Below are 20,836 nucleotides of genomic sequence, written 5' to 3'. Positions count from 1 at the left end.
GTATACTGAAAATAAGGTCGTATTGCTTTTCCAGTCCATAATCATATTAAAATTTCCCCAAAACAATAACTGAATTTCAATGTTAAGCACGCGTACAACTGCCTTCTGAAAACCGTTACAGACTGCGCGCGCCAGGCTTCAGGTGAGAGAGTGGGTATTGTCTCCTCCTCCCGGCAGGGGGCGCGGAGTGGCGCGTGCGCACGCGCACTAACCACATCATGTTAGTTGGTACGCAGGCGCACTGAGGCGATGAATGGCAAGATGGAGATTGTGTCGGGAAAACAAACTCAGAAAAGGTAAAAATTAAAGATGCTCGAGTCTGGATGTCAAGATCAGTTTCTAGAGAAGAGCGGGACGACAAAATATGCTATTTTAGTATAAATAAAGGAAACAATTTGATAGCAGAAGGTGGTGACTGGGAAAACTAGAAGTGAAGGATGGATCCGACCTGGACGGTCAGGATCAGCCTTTGGAGGGGAAGTAGGATTTATCAACAAGAAACTATTGGAGTACAAAAGCTTGTAGTTTAATGGGTCTCTATTTTAAGTTCAAAAATGTCCCCTTGGAAAGGAAGAACTTATTTGGGTGACACGATAGTTCAGTGGTAAGCACAGTTGACTCACAGCACCAGGTTCAATTCCAGCCTCGGGGGACTGTCTGTGTGGAGTTTGCCCGTTCTCCTGTTTTCTCCGGGTTTCATCCCACAACTCAAAGATGTGCAGGCTAGGTGAAGTGGCTGTGGTAAAAACCTACACGTTCCCAAACGATATAGGCAAGAGTGCAATATTCAGGAGTAAATATATCATATAGGGGTCTGGGTGGTTACCCTTTGGAGGGTCGGTGTGGATTTGAATTGAATTGAATTGAATTTATTGTCACGTGTACTGAGGCACAGTGAAAGCTTTGTCTTGCGAGCAATACAGGCAGGTCATAGAGTTAAATTTGTTGGGCCAAATGGCCTGCTCCCACACTGTAGGGATTCTATGATTTATATAACACTTTTCATTATGTATGCAGAATAGTAATGCTTCATGGCCAACTTAATTACATTTGACATAAATATACAGTAGAAAATTTATACACAGCAAATCTTCCAAACATCAATCTGTGCTGAGGCCATTTGCTTTCCAACAAGGTATACGTTTTAAGAGTTGGAAATATTTTGATTGTTGATAAAGTAGTAATGGAGCTGTTGCTTTATGTATTGTAATCCTTTACTTCACAAAGCAATAGTTTATGCCTGAATTTGCTTTTGGATAAAAAACCTTCAAAGTTGTTGGGGAAATAAACAAAATGTTTATTTTGTTTAAATAACAAAATGTTTAAATAACAATATTGTCCCTTAACATGGAGACTTCTTCAAAGTCAGTGGTGAGTTTGCTGACCACAAAATCCAGGCTATTTAGAAACAATTTGGTTTGCTATAGCTTTTCTACCCATTTTAATAATTTGTCTCTCATTCCAGCTTTTTCCTTACAATCCTTTTATTTTAATTCCTCAAGTAGAAGCAAATCAGAGCAGGACTTATGGTATGGTCCTGTGGAGTGTTGCTGAACAAAGAGACCTGGGAATACAGGTTCTTGGTTCCTTGAAGGTAGTTGCAGGTAGATAGGATGGTGAAGAAAGCCTTTGGTATGCTTTCCTTTATTGGTCAGAGCATTGAGTATAGGAGTCGGGAGATAACTATACAGAACATTGGTTAGGTCACTTTTGGAATATTGTGTGCAATTCTGGTCTCCTTATCGGAAGGACGTTGTGAAACTTGAAAGGGTTCAGAAAAGATTTACAAGGATGTTGCCAGGGTTGGAGGATTTGAGCTTTGGGAAAGGCTGAATAGGCTGGGGCTGTTTTTCCTGGAGAGCTGGAGGCTGAGGAGTGACCTTTTAAATCATGAGGGGCATGGATAAGATAAACAGACAAAGTCTTTTCCCTTGGGGGAGGGTGAGGGAAGAAAGATATTAAAAGGACCTCAGGGGCAACCTTTTCACAAAGTATATGGAATGACCTGCCAGAGGAAGTGGTGGAGGCTGGTACATTAACAGCATTTAAAACACATCTGGATAGGTACATAAATAGGAAGGGTTTAGAGGGATATGAGCCAAGTGATGGCAAATGGATTACATTAGGTTAGGATATCTGGTTGGCATGAATGAGTTGGATTAAAGGGTCTGTTTCCGTGCTGTACATCTCTGACTCTATCACATGCCAATTTATCTTAAAGATTCCTAAATAATCTACTTTAACTACCTTTTCAGTTAGTACATTCCAGATATTTTTAAAAATCCTCTGTTCTCCTAATTTCCCTTCTTTGTTTTGCAATTGTTATAAACCTGTGGCCCAAATCTACTAGAACTCTTTTGTCAGTGTAAACACTTTCCTTCTTCCTTGCCCTACTAAAACACTTCATAATTTTGAATACTTCCTTGCTTAGCATTTAGTTGCATTCCTGAAATGTGCAACTGTAAGTGAAACAATGGTAAGCAATTCAAACGTTTCTATCACAACCAATGTCAAAGGGACTTCTCTAAGACCTTTCTCAGAAAAAATAAAGCAATTCATCTTGTAAGCTGAAATACTGTAACTGCTAAATTCTTATTTGTAAATTAATTAGCTTTCAAAGTAAAAATATAAAAGAAATATATTGACTATCTTTGCCTTCTGCCCGCCAAACCTACCACTCATTACTTTGCTCCCCTGTGTGTCTAGAGCTTTGGAATGGGATAGTCAGAGGGAGGAAGGGAGAGGGAAGGATGTCTTAACAGGTGAGCCGCACCAAGCAGTGGTATGGTGACTCAGTGGTTAGCACTGCTGCCTCCCAGCACCAGGACCTGGGTTCGATTTCAGCCTCGGGTGACTGTGTGGAGTCTGCACATTTTGCCCATGTCTGCGTCGGCTTCCTCCGGGTGCTCTGATTTTCTCCCACAATCAAAAGATATGCAAGTCAGGTAAATTGGCCATGCTAAGTTGTTCAGTGTTCAGGTTAGTTGCATTAGTCAGGGGAAAATATAGGCAAGGGGAGTGGGTTACTCTTCGGATGGTTAGTGTGGACCTCTCTGCCCGTTCCACCATACTGACTGTCCTCTTTGAGACCATTTCTATCCTCAATTCACAATTATAACTTGGGGATCACCAGCAAATTTTGAAATTGTGGCCTTTTTAAATTCACTGATGGGATGAGGACATAACTGGGTACATCACCATTTATTGTCAACCACATTGCTGTGGGTCTGGAGTCACTTGTATGCCAGATCAGTTAAGGATAGCAGATTCCCTTTCCTAAAGGACATTAGAGAACCAGACAAGATTTTCCTGACAATTGACAATGATTTCATGGTCATCATTAGAACTCTTAATTTCAGATTCTTATTTTTGTACTGAATTCAAAATCTACCATCTGCCACAGTGGGATTTGAATCTGCGTCCCCAAAACATTAGCATAGTTTAGCAAGTATAACACTAGGCCATCACTTCCTCTACACATTCCACGTCTAGACAGTAATGTATATCTAAAATGTTGAGCGAGTCCTGGGAAATCTGAATACCTTCTTTCAGTTTGAAAAACAATTGTTCTTCAGTACTCTGTTTTATATCGGTCAGCCAACTTCAAATCCATTCCCTCCTGTCACCATTATTCCATGGCTTCAGTATTATGTGGCACTTTATCAGAAGGCTTTGAAAGTCCATATATATCAGATCCACCATTCTGACCTGGAACTATATTGTCCTTCCTTCACGAATGCTGGATCAAAATCCTAGAATTGCAATCCACACTGTTGGAGTACCTGCATCACAAGCAGTTCAAGATGGTGAAGTCACCTTCTCCAGAACAGTCAATCATTGGCAATGAATGATGTCATTGCCTTCAATGTCCATGTCCCATGAGTGATTTTTGTTTTAAATGTTGATGTGCATCACTTCAAGTGCATTACCCTCCTCTATTTGCTCTTTTAGTTAATCAAAAAACTGGACAAGTTCATGAAGCATGATTTGTCTTTGAATCCCTGCCAGATTTCTCTAATTAATCCACAATTGTCCAAGTGACTGTTAATTTTGACTGCACTATTATTTCTAAAACCACTTACAACATCAAAATTAAAGTGACTGGCCTGTAAAGTTTATTGTACAACCTTTTCTTTGAACAATGGTGTTTCACTTGAAATTATCCATTTTTCTGGCACCATTTCTTTTTCTAAAGAGGATAGTAAAATTAAGGACAGCTCCTCTACATTTTCACCCTTACTTCTGTCAGCATGCGCAGCTGCGTTCCCATCAGGTTGTGGTAACTTTTAAACTTCACATACTGCCTACCTTTCTATCGGTTTTTTAGATTAGATTCCTTACAGTGTGGAAACAGGCCCTTCAGCCCAATCAGTCCATACCGACCTTCCGAAGAGTAACCCACCTAGACCCATTCCCCTCTAACTAATGCACCTAACACTATGGGCAATTTAGCATGGCTAATTCACCTGACCTCAGCTTCCTTCAGCATTTTCGTTGGTTAAAAATAGATACAAATGATAACTTATTGCCTTGGTCAGTCTATCATCTACCATGTCCATCTCCTTTATTCCCAATCTACATAATTGCTACAACCAGATGAAGAAATGCCTCCTTCCTCATTGAGCCAGGAATGTATTGATCAAGAAAGATTCCCTGAACACAGGTCAAAAACCCTTTCCCTCCCTCTTACCTTTCAATGATTACTATCCTAATTTGCATTAGGATTATGAAGATTCCCAGTAACATTATTCTGTTTTGGAACCACTCTTTAGTTTCCCTGTAACATCACACTTTGGAGTCCTGTTTTCCCATAAGTTTGGTATCCAGTTTTAAGAATGCTTTCACCGTTGTTGTCCCTTACTTTTTTTTGTATATCTACATTTTGAAGATTGAAGTCAGTTACTTAATGCTGTGTATCTTTAGATTTCTCTGAAATTTTCCTCCAAATTTTTTCCTCTGACCTTGCTATCAGGGATCTAGATATTTTGAATGAGCCTGTTTAGAGATGTTCTTGCTAACTTCTGGAGCATATGGGACTTGAACCCAGGCCTCCAGCTCAGAAGTAGGGCTGCTACTGATGTGCTACAAAAGCTCTCACTATCCAGATCTCCAGTAAACACTTCAAACTATTGTGAACAGTTTAACAACTCCTTTCATATTCCTTGACTTCAATGAATTGATAAGTTTTTGTAAAGTTAGCTAAATCTGCTGATGCCTCCAACTTTCCTTTATTAATTGTATCTGTGCCAGCCCTTTGTAGAGCAATCCAGTTGATCATACTACCTTGCTATTCCCCATGGCCATATAATGGAGTTTCCCTTTCAACTGTGTATATCCAATTCTCTTTTAAATGTTGCCATTGAATCTGCTTCCACTGCCCCTTTCAATGATGCGTTCCAGATCATAACTTGTATAAAAAGATGTTTTCTCATGCCACTTCTGAGTCTAAGTGGACAGTTCAATATTGGCCATGTCACGCTTTTTCACATTTTTAGTTCTAATATTTTCATAATTGTTTTTATATGCTTCTATAGCCTCACACTTCCCTTTCTCTGTAATCTCCTCTAACTTCAGTGTTCTGAGATAACTGCATCAACCAATTTTATTCTCTTGACAATCCCACCCCTCCCCAATTTAGTCCATTATTGGTGGCTGTGCCTTCAATTCTTAAGGCCTGAAGCTCTAGAATTCCCTCTTAAACCAAGCTTTTGGTTATCTCCTAGTATCTTTTCAGTGTCTATCTTTGGCTTACGTTGATCCTGTGAAATGCTTCAGGACATTTCATGAATTAAAAGGCACTGGATAAATATAAATTGATACTTTAGTTGTAGCAGAGAGTATTAAGGAGAGGTTAATAGAAATCTTTGAGATTAAATGGTGCTTTCAGCAATCTTGGGAAGAAACTGTCTACACTAGCAAATGTTTGGTGGCTACAGGACACTAATTTAAGACAATCTTCCAAAAATCCTGAAGAAAATTTATTTTATGCAGCAAGATATGTTCTGTAATGTCTGAAAGATTGGTTGAGTCAGATTCGATAGTAATTTTCAAGGAAAATTATACAAATACTTGAAAAGGAAAATTTTGTAGACTATGAGAAAGTGGAAGGAAATGAGGCTAATTGGTAGTTGTAGCTCTTCACAGTATGCTTTGAACATGTGCAAACTGTTTTTAAGAAAAAAAATTCATCTTAAAACTTCCCTTCTCTATTCTGAGACACATTTATTCACCTCTACTCTCTATACAGTTAACATTTCAATCTGTTTCTCTCCGATATGATACCATCTGTAAAGTTGCTATTATCTTTCCCTTTACTTTCATTTCAGTACTTGTTATTATGCAGAAGGTTCAATAGTGTTTATTCTTGCACAAACACCAGTGAATAAATATTGGAGTAACTACAATGTCTGCTTGGACAACCATTTTACAGACTTGTACTGAAAATAAACATTAAATTACAACCGCATTCTCTTCCAGACAAAAGTTTTTTTTAAACTTAATACATAACTTGTAATTCTTATACTTTGGAGTGTTTTACATAATTAGCATAACTTACTAATTACCTGAGTGATGTTGACCTTGTATTTACCTTTGTTAATTACACAATGCATTCTCCATTAATTAAATTTTTTTTTGCAGTGTGAAAATTGCAGCTGGAGCTGTTGTCTGTGTTGAAAGTGAAATCAAGGGAGATGTAACTATTGGTAAGTGATCTTCAATTCATCATTAGTGAACTTAATGCCTGCTTCTGGTAAATTCAGGTTAGCAAGTAGTAGTCAGTAGCTACCAATGAAAATCAACTGATTAGTTCAACAATTTCAGACCAATGTTGAGTCTGAGAGACTGTAAAGCATTTAATTGAACGATAAAACTTGTGTTGAGTTTAACTGAGCAGTGCTTTAAGTCAAGGATAGAAATATCAGCATGAGTCGAGTGGATGTGGACTCTTAACGAATTTTGGTCTAACTTTCTGGATTACTAATGCCATACTATAACCACTGTGCTACCATTTCCAACTTGATCTGCTTTGGCTGCAGGTTTGTCAGTATCATTAATTTTGAAGTGTTCACCCATGTCTTCAAATCCCCTCTGGCTATCTTTTCCCTATAGGTGGCCTCCTGCAGCTCTAAACCCTCAAAAAACTGTGTATTCTTCCACTTTTGGCCTCCTGTGCACCCTCTACTTTTATCTCAGCATTGAATATAGACAGCTCACGGTACAGTCACTGAAGCTCTGAAATCTCTTCTTAAGTCTCCCTCTACCCTGACACCTCTCTCCTCTATTTAATATCCTGCATTAAACTTCCCACTTATATGTTGGCGGCAAAATAGCAGCACAGCATGTGGGCTCCTTAACCCAGGAGTCTGTAGCTTGTCTACTCCATTAGTTTTTTTTTCTGATTTTCTTTTTTAAAATGTTTCCAGTTATTATCATTATTATCAAGATTCACTTTGCTTTCTTTTAACTGCTTCGGTGGAACACTTCTCCAGTCCCAGCAACGACAATGCAATCCTGTCCTCTTTAGAAAAAGAAATGGTGCCAGGAAGGTGGATAATTTCAAGTTTTCAAAGAAAAGGTTGTACAAGTAGTTCTGGGATAATGCGCATTTCGGCTACGCAATTTAGCTATAATGTCACTGAAGAATTAGGGAATAGTATTTTTGAGAAATGTTACCTTAATTCGCAATAGCGCGATTCCAGCGGGGATCGGTTCTCGTGCATGCTCCGATGTCCATACCGAAATCTCTGCGCCATTCTGCGAATGCACAATATCAGTGCCAGTCTTTGTACCATACTGCATGTGTACTGATGTCAGCTGCTGACTGAGCAGCTTTTTTTGAGAGGTGCTGTACAGAGAACAGCTTTGTCCCATTTTTTAAATGTACTGTGTTAAACTTACTTTTTGTTTCGTTAATAAATATGATTTTCAACCTGCATTCAGGCTGTGTTATACTTTGTGTTAGATTTTTGTGTGATTTTTGAGCGATCGTGATTTTTTTTTTCTCTGCTAGTCTGCCCCTAACCCAACTTTTCCCATAGGTCCCATTATTTCTATTAAGGATGGGATCTATCCCAGGTTACTGAGGGAAGCAAGAGAGGAAATAGTTGGGGCCTTAACAGATATCTTTGCAGCATGGGTGAGGTCCCGGAGGACTGGAGAATTGTTGTCCCCTTGTTTAAGGAGGGTAGCAGGGATAATGCAGGTAGTTATAATTTGGTGAGCCTGACGTCAGTGGTAGGGAAGATGCTGGAGAAGATACTGAGGGATAGGATCTATTCCCATTTGGGAAAAAAATGGGCTTATCAGTGATAGGCAGCATGGTTTTCTGCAGGGAAGGTCATCTCTTACCAACTTAATACAATTCTTTGAGGAAGTGACAAAGTTGATTGATATAGGAAGGTCTGTAGATGTCATATACATGGACTTCAGTGAGGCATTTGATAAGGTTCTCCATGGTGTGCTAATGGAGAAGGTGAAATTGCATGGGGTCCAGGATGTACTAGCTGGATGGATAGTCAACTGGCTGGGCAACAGGAGACAGTAGTAGTGGAAGGGAGTTTCTCAAAATGGAGACCTGTGACCAGTGGTGTTCCATAGGGATCCATGCTGGGACCACTGTTGTTTGTGATATATATAAATGATTTGGAGGAAGGTATAGGTGATCTGATTAGCAAGTTTCCATATGATGATAAGATTTGTGGAAAAGCAGATAGTGAAGGGGACTGTCAGAGAATGCAGCAGAATACAGATAGATTGGCGAGCTAGGCAGAGATGTGGCAGATGGGAGTTCAGTCAGGGCAAATGTGAGCTGATGCATTTAGGAAGATCTAATTCAAGAGCGAAATATGGTAAATGGAAAAGTCCTGGGGAAAATTGATGTACAGAGAGATCTGGATGTTCAGGTCCATTGCACCCTGAAGATGGCAACACAGGTCCGTAAGAGTGGTCAAAAAGGGATACGGCATGCTTTCCTTCATCGGATGTGGTATTGAATACAAGAGTTGGCCGGTCATATTATAGTTGTATAGGACTTTGGTTTGGCCACATTTGGAATACTGCATACAGTTCTGGTCGCCACATTACCAAAAGGATGTGGATGCTTTGGAGAAAGTGCAGAGGAGGTTCACTAGGATGTTTCCTGGTATGGAGGGCACTAGCTATGAAGAGAGGTTGAGTAGATTAGGATTTTTTTTCATTAGAAAGACTGAGGTTGAGGGGGGAACCTGATTGAGATCTACAAAATCATGAGAGGTATAGACAGTGGATAGCAAGAAGCTTTTTCCCAGAGTGAGGGACTCAATTACATGGGGTCACAAGTTCAAATTGAGAGGGGAAAAGCTTAGGGGAGTTTGCATGATAGTTCTTTACACAGAGTGTGGTGTGGGCCTGGAATGTGTTGCCAGCAGAGGTGGTAGAAGTGGGCACAATAGCATCATTTAAGATTTATCTATGCAGATACATGAATGGGAAGGGAGCAAAGTGATACAGACCCTTAGAAAATAGGCGACAAGTTTAGGGAGAGGATCTGGGTCAGCGCAGGCTTGGAGGGCTGAAGGGCCTGTTCCTGAGCTGTAATTTTCTCTGCTCTTTGTTCCCAGCGAAGTTTTGATGGAATGCAACTACAGCATTATAGGAGGGCTACCAGTACAATAAACATTACAGGCCAGTCAGTTAAGGTTGGTGTTATAAGAGGTTTTAGAAATAATACTGCAGTACAAAATTAAGTCATATAGCGAGTTTTGAGAAGATTTGTAGCTCAGGTTGAGGTTCTGAATGTAGGTTTGCTCGCTGAGCTGGAAGGTTCATTTCCAGACGTTTCGTCACCCTACTCGGTAACCTCTTCAGTGGGCCTCCGGGCGAAGCACTGTTGATAATTCCTGCCTTATATTTATATGTTTGAGCTGGTGATGTCATTTCCTGTGGTGACATCACTTCCTGTTGTGTTGTCATCTGTTCTTTTTCTCGGGGGTGGTAGATGGGGTCTAACTCATATGTTTGTTGATCGAGTTCCGTTTGGAATGCCATGCTTCTAGGTATTCTCATGCATGTCTCTGTTTGTTTGGCTTGTCCTAGGATATGTTTTATTGATATGTTTTCAGTCCAATAAGGAAAGAAACAAATTTGGACCTGGTTGTGGGAAATCGTGAGGTAAGTGGGTTAAATTCCAGTAGATCATCACTGACCTAACATTGACTGCAACATAAATTAAAGCAATTATGGAGAACATCTAATCAAAGCTAAGAATGTAAAATTGAGAAAATCTGATTTGAGTGATTTTAAGAGAGAATCTTGTAGTGCAGAATAAAACAGAAATGGAGCAATGGAGGGAAATCAGGGAAGAGATAATTCGGATGGGAATAATCCATTAAAGGGAAAAGATAAATGTTCCAAAGCAATTATGTCTTTAAAAGGAAATTAAAAATTACATTGAAACAGGAAAAGCTTAAAACAAGTATCAGGTGCAAAACTCAGTTAATAACAAGGAAGATTATGGAAAGTAGAAAAAGAAGTCCAACCGGAACTCTATCAACAAACACGTTGACTTGGACCTGATTTACAACCCCCTGAGAAAAAGAACAGGAAATGACATAAGCAACTCAAACATATAAATAGAAAGCAGTGCTTCGTACAGAGGCTCACTACAGATGTTACCTAGTATGGTGACGGAATGTATGAAAATGAACCTTCAAGCTCAAAGAGCGAACCTAAATCCAGAACATCAAACTAAGCTATAAATCTTCCCAAAACTCGCTAGTAGAAAAAGAAGTTGAAAAATGTTAATATGGGAGGCAAGGAAAGGTACCGTCTTGCATTAACAGGCAAACATACATTAAAACCTAGAACAATTTATAAATGTTTAAGGTTGGATTTTGCTGCATTGGTAATGGAGGTTATCAGTGGCCTCAGCTATTGCTGTGTAGAACTAGCAGCAATTTGTGATGAGCAAGTTACGCATGTTGCTAAGCTTGAAGTTTTTGTTCCTCTAAAAAAGACAGCAAAAGTAGAGACAGTAATGAATTTGGCTTGGCAATTATATCACTGTAATACTGTAAACTTGGGTTAATTATCCATTCCAACAAAACTGTGTTCATTTAGGAGTAACTGGATTTTACTAGGCAGCATGGTGGCTCAGTGGTTAGCACTGCTGTTTCACAGTGCCAGGGACCTGGGTTCGATTGCAGCCTTGGGCAACTGTCTGTGTGGAGTTTGCACATTCTCCCCGTGTCTGCATGGATTTCCTCCGGGTGCTCTGGTTTCCTCCCACAATCCAAAAGATGCGCAGGTTAGGTGAATTGGCTATGCTAAATTGCCCATAGTGTTGAGGAATGTGTAGGTTAAGTGCATTAATCAGGGGTAAATATAAGGTAGGGGAATGGGTTTGGTTGGGTTACTGTTCGGAGAATCGGTGTGGACTTGTTGGGCCAAATGGCCTGTTTCCACACTAGGAATTCTATGAAATGCTAGGTTATTAGTGCTGAACAACCTATCTGAAAGAAAATAAGTTTTGTTGTGGAGTCAGTTTAAGATTTCCTGATAGTTATAACCTCAGTTCTGGTATCATTCTAGGTATTTTTTATGTACCTTGCCTTATGTTTCTGCATCCTTTTTGATATGCTGAAAACAAAGATTGTGCACAGATGTGGATTAACTAAGTCTTTAGCCATGTTAAGTGTAATATTTCTTATTAATATATTTGCTCTAAAGAAAAGCTTTAGTGCTTCATTGCAATCTTCTGGATACACATTACACCTAATGTCTGTATTATGTAACTAAAAGGATAGTCAACAAAATGAATTTGAATGTTACAATAATAAGTTTCCAGGTGGATCAATAGAATTCACTATTAGGAGATGAGGAAGACTGGATTTGTCACTGGTAACTCCATGGCAAAACAAATTAAATGTTACTGTGTTCTTTTTCTTTCCCAAATCATACTCTTATCAACTGTTTTTCAGTTAATTTGCCCATCCGATTAGTTTATTTTTGTTGCCTTTGATTACAAGGATGTCATTCACATCTCTTCTCTGGAACTCAACTGTTTTTGTGGGTTATATCCCAGAGTAATTATCAAGTAGTACACAATATTAATTATGTTTTTGTATTGCTTAGGACCAAGGACTGTAGTGCACCCCAAGGCTCGTATTATTGCAGAAGCAGGACCAATCATTATAGGTGAAGGGAACTTGATTGAAGAACAAGCTCTTATTACAAACAGGTGGGCGTGCGATTAAGTGCTTAATGGATACTTCCAAATAAAGGTATTTGAAATGTAACAAAATAATTGGAATAATTTTGTTTTTATGGTACCTATATATTACACGGAATAAGTAAGTACTATTTGTATGTTTGAAATATGCTTGTCTCACACTCAGTACTGGATGAGCAGAACTTTCATCCAACCAAATATTGGGAAGACTGAAACCATTACATTTGAACTTTACAACAAATTCTGTTTCCTCACTATCAACATCATTACTTTTCCTGGCAAGTGTCTGAACCTGAACCAAACATTTTGTCCCATTTAGCACAGCGATTCCAACTATAGCTCTGCTTTATCACCTTTTTTAAAATGAAAGCCAAAATTGAATTTCATGCAGTTTTCCTCAGGTTTAGGTCAATTCAGAGTCTGTGTCTGTTCAGAAGGCTGGACTGAACTGAGCTGTCTCTAAATGTGTCTCCTCTGCTGAACATTCCCTTCTATAATAACACTCTTCTATTCCTACCTTAGCTCATCTGCTGAAATACTGATTTTAGCCTTTGTTATCTTTTAGAAATTCAAGTACTCTTTGAACAATAGTTCATCTTCTATTCTGTATAACTTGATCTCATGTAAAAATCTGTTTCTGTATTTGTACCAAGTCCCATTCATTCATCACCTCCCACCACCAAACCATCATCTCCCATACCATCCATTCAACAGACATCCCATTCATTCATCATCCATGTTTTTGTTGACCTACACTGGCTCCTGATCCAGCAATTCCCAATTTAAAATTCTAACTCCTGTTTTTAAATCTGTCAATAGTCTCTTCCTTTCTTATCACTGTAACCTCTTCTGGTCACTTTTGTCACTCCCAGTATTAATCTTCCCATTTTAACGGTCATGCCTTCAGCTGAAAATACCCTAAAGTCTGAAATTCTCCTATCTTTTTGCCTCTCTCTCCACCCTTAAAGTACCTCTTTAAACCTACTTGTTTCGCCAAGCTTTTGAGCATCTGTTTGTATACCTCTTTTGTTACTTGGTGTCTAATTGATAAGTTGGGAAAGCCTTGGGATATTTTACTGTGTTAAAAGACTGCAAGTTGTTTTTGTTATTCTTCTGAGTCTTTATAGTGTATGGTACTTTTATTTTGTATCTATATTCCACTCGAAAGTTGAAAAAACATCTTCTAATTTCATAATGGTGAAACCAAAGTGCAATGTATTGCCTATTACAATATGCCATACAGAAAGCAAAGATCAAATTTTGGAAGATGGAGGATAAATTGAATACAGGTAGGCCAGTGGAATAGGCAGCTAGAATGGTGAAATGGGGATAGGGGAAACAAATGAGGAATCCTCTTTTACAAGAGGGGATACAGGGTTTCAGAAAGAAAAATGAGTGTGGCCTATTCTTTCAAGTTAGTGTGGAGGTTATTAGATTTTAATGCCCATTGGATAGTTTTACATACAGTAAAAGAAATGTAAAAATGGTCATCAGCAAAATTCCTACAAAGACCATGGAGCAGACTGCAAGACAGTATTACAGACTTTTGGGATAAATAAACCATGCACATGGCTGTACAAAGAAATTTGAAGGGACTGGATCCTGATGTGAAAAAAATAACTTTTACACAATAACTAAATTTTGAAGGGAATATTTGCTTAACAGTAGGGAGTGGCAGAAGTGGCTGTTCTGGTGAACAAAAGGAGTCTATTTATTTTATGGTGACCTCAGTGAGTCACGTTGCATGTACTGAGAAACACCAGGGTAGAATTTACAGTAACTGGGTGCATAAAGTTAAAAATCGCACACCAGATTATAGTCCCAACAGGTTTAATTGAAAGCACTAGCTTTCGAAGCGCTGCTCCTTCATCGTTGTTGTGCAACGATAGCTCCGATAGCTAGTGCTTCCAATTAAATCTGTTGGACTATAACCTGGTATTGTGATTTTTAACTTTACACCCCAGTCCAACACCGACATCTCCAAATCATGGGTGAATTAAAAACTGGCTGCCACAGATTAGCTTTGCTCACCCTCGTCCTTTTTAGTTTCTATAAATGTTTTCACTGCAAGTTGCAGTAAATGGAAACCATCCCCCTCTAGGGCATCTGGAATTGTATGAACTGGGTAACAATAGCATATATCTTTAAGCAATCAGTTCACAGCATAAATTTAAAAATAGTGCTGTGTCTGATACAGTGAAAATTAATGTCAAACCCAGTGTAGTCAGCGAGCTGAAGAGTGTGAAGGAAAGACTGGATTAAAAGAGAAAGATTAAAGAAAACATCTTTTAAAATCACTAGTTATTCAAAGCTGAATAGTCAAAGAAGGAATGAGAATCCATATTTTCAGTGCCAGAGAAGTAGTTTGGCATTAACTAACTGTGGAATAGTGTTCAAATAACGACCAAAATCAGTGAGTGGCAAAAATAGCCTCTTCTATTCAGCAATCACAAGCATATGTTCGCGGTGGCAATAGAATCTCGAAATACAGTTCTTAAAAGACCCCTTTATACACAATTCTTACATATCATAAAATTCTATTACCAAGGTGTTATATTTTTTTATCTCTACTACACACAAAGGTTTGAAGGGCTTCTGTCCTGGGAGACAGGAGATGGGTCAAAACATGTGCTAACTGCTGGCTGTTACTTCTGATGGGATAAAAACAATGGCTGCAGATGCTAGAAACCAGATTCTGGATTAGTGGTGCTGGAAGAGCACAGCAGTTCAGGCAGCATCCGAGGAGCAGCTGGAAATTTGGAACTGGGGTGAGATGGGGGAAGGGGAAATGAGGAAACTGTTGAAGTCCACATTGTTTTTACCCAGGGCATCAATGCTGAAATGTCGATTTTACTTCTGATGGGATATCTGTCTGGTCTGCTTGCATAATTAGGAGGTGTTAGTCCTTTTGTCTTTTAAGTTAGTAAATATTAGTAAAAATGCTGGCCTAAATGTTCTAAATAAGTTAAAAATAGTACCTATACTTAATCTATTTAATATCTTTTATTGTGAGATTTATTTGCCAGTATGAGTTTCATTTCATTCACACAATTTCATGGCAGCGCTGTTTTGTTTGTTAGTTTCTTAAAGGGATAATGGTCCAATTGAAAGATATGAACAGGTACTTAATCTATTCAGGTCCAGGAGATGGTTGGTAAGGGCTGATAATGTTTCATGGAGACTTGATGGGGATAGTATTGTTCTCTATGCCACACTTCTTCAAGGTAAACACTGCTTGTAGCAGGGCTGATATGGTGTGAAAATGCAGCAAAATATAGCGAACTGGTGAGTGAGTTAATAAAGATAACCTATAACACAATATCTCACTTCCTGGAAGAGCGCAAGCTGAATTAGACAAAACATCTTGAGGAATTTAGTATCCATCTACAACCAGAATATTCATGTAGTTTAATACATTTGAATGCAGAATCTGATGACAAGATACTATTTTTCACAGCTTTCAAATAGGCAATGCATCTGCCATAGCAATTAGTTTTTATGTTATATGTAACTGCTCATCTACACCTGCCATCTGTTACTGGCTAAATACTTTGCATAAATATTAGCACTTAAATTCTAACCAATTACCATGTGGAGAATGGGTGTTGGAACCAAAGATCACAAAAGGAGGAATATGTGTTTTTTTTTAAATGGTGTGTTGTATGTGGGACTTTGTTTAATCTCAGAATTCTTTTTTTTCATGGAAAATGAACATCATTGACAAGCCCAGCATTTGTTGCTTATGCCCAATTATCCTTCAAAACGTTGTGGTGTGTCACCTTTACAAACTGCTGCAGTCCATCTGCTGGAGGTGCACCCATAGTGTTATAAGAGAGTTTCAGGATTTAACCCGACTGCGAAAGAACTGCACTATAATTCCAAAGTCAAATAGGCTTGCACATCAGTGTTAATAAAGCTTTTACCTAGACCCCGATGGCAGACTGACTAGAAAATTAAAACTCTGGCCCAAAATTAGGTGTACATGTCAGGATGGCATTGTGGGCTTGAATTCACTATGTTTTTACTGATTAAAAACTGCTCCAAATAGCTTACATAGGAAATGTACCTCACATAAGGAAGCCACCCCATCATGCTTGAATCAACTGAGAAACAGCTATTTACCCTATCCCATTTTCAAACAAATAGTCATTGCCTATTCACTCTGACTAATCTTTAATAATTTACATACCTCAATCAAATACTCATTCTGTTTATTCTGAAGAAGACAACTAGTATTTATCTCCATGTATCCTTTTCCAGTTACTAAGCATTGTCACTACTATCTTTTGCTTCTTGCTCTCACATGATGTCTCAGCTTCACGCAGTCTTTTCATTCACTTTTCAACTTTGCCTCCTTGAAGTGCTTCAGGACAGTGAATGAAAAGTGAATGATTGAAATGAAAATTGCGTTTTGTTTTGAACAACAAATAGGCCGTTGCTTTCTAGTTTTAATAAAAATGATTAATAGAGTCATAGAAATGCAGAGCATGGAAACAGACTCTTGGGTCCAATTCCTCTTACTGTTTCTTCCAGCTATCCAGAAAATCTTGTGCCTCAGAAGGAAGATATTGAACCTAAAGTTATGACAATTGGAACAAACAATGTTTTTGAAGTTGGATGTCGTATCCTTTCCTGTAGTTAATTAGCAATGAAACTTGCTATCAGAATATAACCATTGGCAATCTTAAAAAAAAATTATTTTCAGTATGGAACCATAATCTGGTGGGACCGAAGCTAAATTTCAGAATTGTTTTTGATATTGCATCTTTCTCACATTCTGTAGTTGTATTAATTTGAAGATATTTGATTATTGTAATTTAGTCCAAGGTAGTTAGTTATTCCCAGCAGATCCACAAAGTTCTTTTGCAGCGTGATGGTTCTGTATCGATTGAACGCTAAGTGTATTCTTTTTAATTAAAATTGGTAAAACTTCAATGATTGAAGTGAATTACTACTCAACAAATACTCAAAAACTAACTTTGTCCTGTTGTTTAGAAATCTTTAAAGGTGAGCTTCTGTTTAGTAATTTTTTTCCCCAGGACATTTTGGAGATTTTGCTAAATGTTACCCGAAAATCAGGTGCAACTCTTGAATACTGGATCGACTTTACAACCTTAGGAACTGTCTACATTGTAAATCACAACCAGGAAACCATAGTTTTACATGCTCTCTCAAAAGAAAGCATCTGTGAATTGTCTAGTTTTTTAAACTATTCCAGTGTCAATATTCTGAAAAAGTATAATTGTTCATTCTTATGCTTTAAAGAATCTACATCTTGCGTTGTTATTTGTTCAATAGATTGTAAGTAATGAAACAAAGGAAAAACTGTGCAGAGAAATTGTTAAAAATCATTATTACTTTCAGTGATGGTACAATATAGTTTTGATCTGAAAACAAATATGTTCTCCTTACCCAGAACCTCCATAAACATAGTATCATAATCCTGTTAATTTCATGTACAGATTATCGGAATGAGATGGACGGATACTATTTCATTCGGATAATCGATTTATTAGGTTAATCGATTAAATGCCTTTCCTTTGACGCTCGGAGTTTTTTTAAGTGTGCTCCCCAGTCAGGAGACGAGGCAGCAGCACACCACACGTGAAACCTTACGTCCCCATCCAACACCACCCCCCAAATCCCACCCGTCCAACCCTCCTTGCCCTCAACCCCATCCAATGCCCCCACCCCGTCTAACACTGCCCCTTAAACCCCACCAACATCCCACTCCCCCCGGGGCAGCTGGACTGGACACCAATAACAAGACTGATGCTGCTGCCTTTGTGGGGTAAGTCTCCAAATAGCTCGCACGCGCACACAGCCACAGCCATACACACAACTTTTTACTGCAACTTTTTGATAAGTTCCACCTTTACCCTGTACAGGACAATGTTAGAGAGATTATCCAGGGAAGGAGGGTTTAGGGTACACCCCTCTGTAGAACTCCAGGGAAAGTGCGAGGAGAGAGAAAGAGGGTGGGAGGTCAGTCATTTGGAGACGGTGTCTGTTTAATCACTGTAAACAAAGGTGTGATCAGTGTTGGAAACACGTCTTTGATGTAACGTTTCTATCGGGACCTCGATCTCCTTCAGATAATTCAATATTCGGTTCCAATCGAGGTTCCTCCATATATCTCCCCTTCAGCTGTATTGCAATACTGCTCTAAGATCACTGTTTTGACAAAACCAATTTTATTTCCTTTTATTGAGGTGAAGTGGTCACAGGCATCCTTTTGAAGTTTTAAAACAGTTTATTTTGGGGATCTGTGTTGCTGACACCAACACACCACATGCATGCGCAGACACATGCACATTATTAAACAATTATTGAATATTAAAATGTCTTTTTATGGCCACTGTAAAATAATCTCACAATATACTGGGTTATTAAAATACTCCAATGAATTTAAGTAAGACACTGCTTAGGAGTTTAGACCACGTATACATACGTTATCAAGCCAACTTTTTAAAATTACAGTTTTAACATGTTCTTAACTTTATTTCTGTGACTCAATACGCTGTTTCATTAATTATCAGCAATTGGTATTTGTAAAATATATTGCCATATTTATAAGAAATATCATTGATAATGCACGTGCTTTTTGGTGTCAGTAAATGCAACCGTTATGTAAAATTAAATATATATAAATGTTGTCATTGACCAGGCCAGCCCCCGTCAAACACTGTAAGAAGGTAGTCGAGACCCTAATGTTTTGTTATTTTGAAGGCAGATGTAAGTGGATATTCTAGGAGTGATGCAGCTAGTCAAACCATTCAGCTTTAAGCAAAACAGAATTTATTTACACACTATAGTTGAAACATGAACAAAAGAAAATCGAATTTAGAATAACTTAACTATTTGGAAACCCAACTGACTAAAAATTGCTAGTTAACAAAGGAGCCGTTCCAATACCCTCAACATCCGATAAATACACCTCTTAGCAAATGGTAAATTCAAACTCCGGTTCTAACAAGCAGGAGAGATTGCAGAGAGAAGAGTCAGGCAAGACACATCTGTTGAAGCATGGAACTTTTTTTTCACTATAGCAGCTTCTCTGTAATCAGCAGTTTCTGACTGCCTGCTAAAACAAACAAAACTAGAAAAAAATCCGAACTAGCGACTTCTGAGCCATTATTTAAAATAGCCACTTTCAGATATATCGGCACCTGTGCCTTTACGATCCCCCTTGAAAAAAATCAAGGACAAAATAACTTTGTTAAAGGGACAGCATTGTCACAATGTAATAAGTTAGAGATATACAGCATGGAAACAGACCCTTCGGTCCAACTCCTCTGGACCAACCAGATATCCCAACCTAATCTAGTCCCATTTGCCAGCACTTGGCCCATATCCCTCCAAACCCTTTCTAATGATATATCTATCCAGATGCTTTTTAAACTTTGTAATTGTACCAGCCTCCAACACTTTCTCTGGCAGCTCATTCCATCCTCTGTGTGAAAACATTGCCTCTTAGGTCTCATTTATATCTTTCACCACTCGCGGGTGCAGATATTTGCAAGTAAAAGGTCTGCTGGAAAGCATGAGGTCTTCAAAAATGAGAGTCCAGAGACAGTATGTTCCTGTTCATATGAAGGGGAAGGGTGGTGGGTGTAGGGAATACTGGATGACTTGAAAAATTGAGGCTCTGATCAAGGAAAAGGAGGCATGTCAGGTATAGTCATCTGAGACTGAGTGAATCTCTAGAAAAGTATGAGGGCAGTAGGAATATACTTAGGAAGGAAATCAGAAGGGCAAAAAGGGTAAAGGAGAATCCAAAGAGAGTAACTAGGGAGGGAGTGGGGCCCCTTAAACAGCCTTGTTGATCTTTGTGTGGAACAGCAGAAGCCAGGTGAGATACTAAACAAATATTTTGTGTCAGTGTTTACTGTGGAGAAGAATATGGAAGCTGGAGAACCTGGAGAAATAAATGATATCTTGAAAAGTGTTAGTATTACACAGGATAAGGTGTTGGACATCTTAAAATGTATAAAGGTGGATAAACCCTCAGGACCTGAGCAGGTATCCTCCAGGATTTTGTGGGAAGCTAGGAAAAGTGATTGCTGGGGCTCTTGCTGAGATATTTGTATCATCAATAGCCACAACAGGTAAGGTGTGGGAAAACTGGAGGTTGGCTGACGTGTTAAGGAAAGGTGGTAAGGAAAAGCTACGGATCTATAGACCAGTGAGCGTAACATCAACAGTGGGTAAGATGTTGGAAGGGTTTATGAGGGATAGGATTTGTATGTAATGCAAGGTTTGTGAAGGTTTGTAGCTCAGGTTGAGGTTTAGGGTGTAGGTTTGCTCGCTGAGCTGTAGGTTTGATATCCAGACGTTTCATTACCTCGCTAGGTAACATCATCAGTGGCGACCTCCACGTAAAGCGAAGCTGTTGTCTCCTGCTTTCTATTTATATGTTTGTCCTGGATGGGGTTCCTGGGGTTTGTGGTGATGTCATTTCCTGTTCATTTTCTGAGGGGTTGATAGATGGCATCTAGAGCTAGGTGTTTGTTTATGGCATTGTGGTTGGAGTGCCAGGCCTCTAGGAATTCTCTGGCATGTCTTTGCTTAGCCTGTCCCAGGATAGATGTGTTGTCCCAGTCGAAATGGTGTTTTTTTTTTCATCCG

General features: G+C 38.8%; 1 protein-coding gene across 1 annotated transcript in view; it reads left to right on the top strand.

Annotated features, from left to right (window-relative positions):
- The first annotated feature begins 200 nt into the window (after positions 1-200).
- Positions 201-20,836, top strand: part of dctn6 (dynactin subunit 6) — a 31,860-nt gene continuing 11,224 nt past the window's right edge. The window contains exons 1-4 of the mRNA XM_043674021.1: positions 201-296; positions 6,640-6,704; positions 12,112-12,217; positions 16,742-16,830. Of these exons, the coding sequence (XP_043529956.1) occupies positions 250-296; positions 6,640-6,704; positions 12,112-12,217; positions 16,742-16,830 (307 nt within the window). The 5' untranslated portion in view covers positions 201-249. The remainder of the gene's footprint in view (positions 297-6,639; positions 6,705-12,111; positions 12,218-16,741; positions 16,831-20,836) is intronic.

Source organism: Chiloscyllium plagiosum, chromosome 32 (assembly GCF_004010195.1).
Source record: "Chiloscyllium plagiosum isolate BGI_BamShark_2017 chromosome 32, ASM401019v2, whole genome shotgun sequence".
Classification (NCBI taxonomy): domain Eukaryota; kingdom Metazoa; phylum Chordata; class Chondrichthyes; order Orectolobiformes; family Hemiscylliidae; genus Chiloscyllium; species Chiloscyllium plagiosum.
This window is presented reverse-complemented; position numbering and strand designations above follow the sequence as displayed.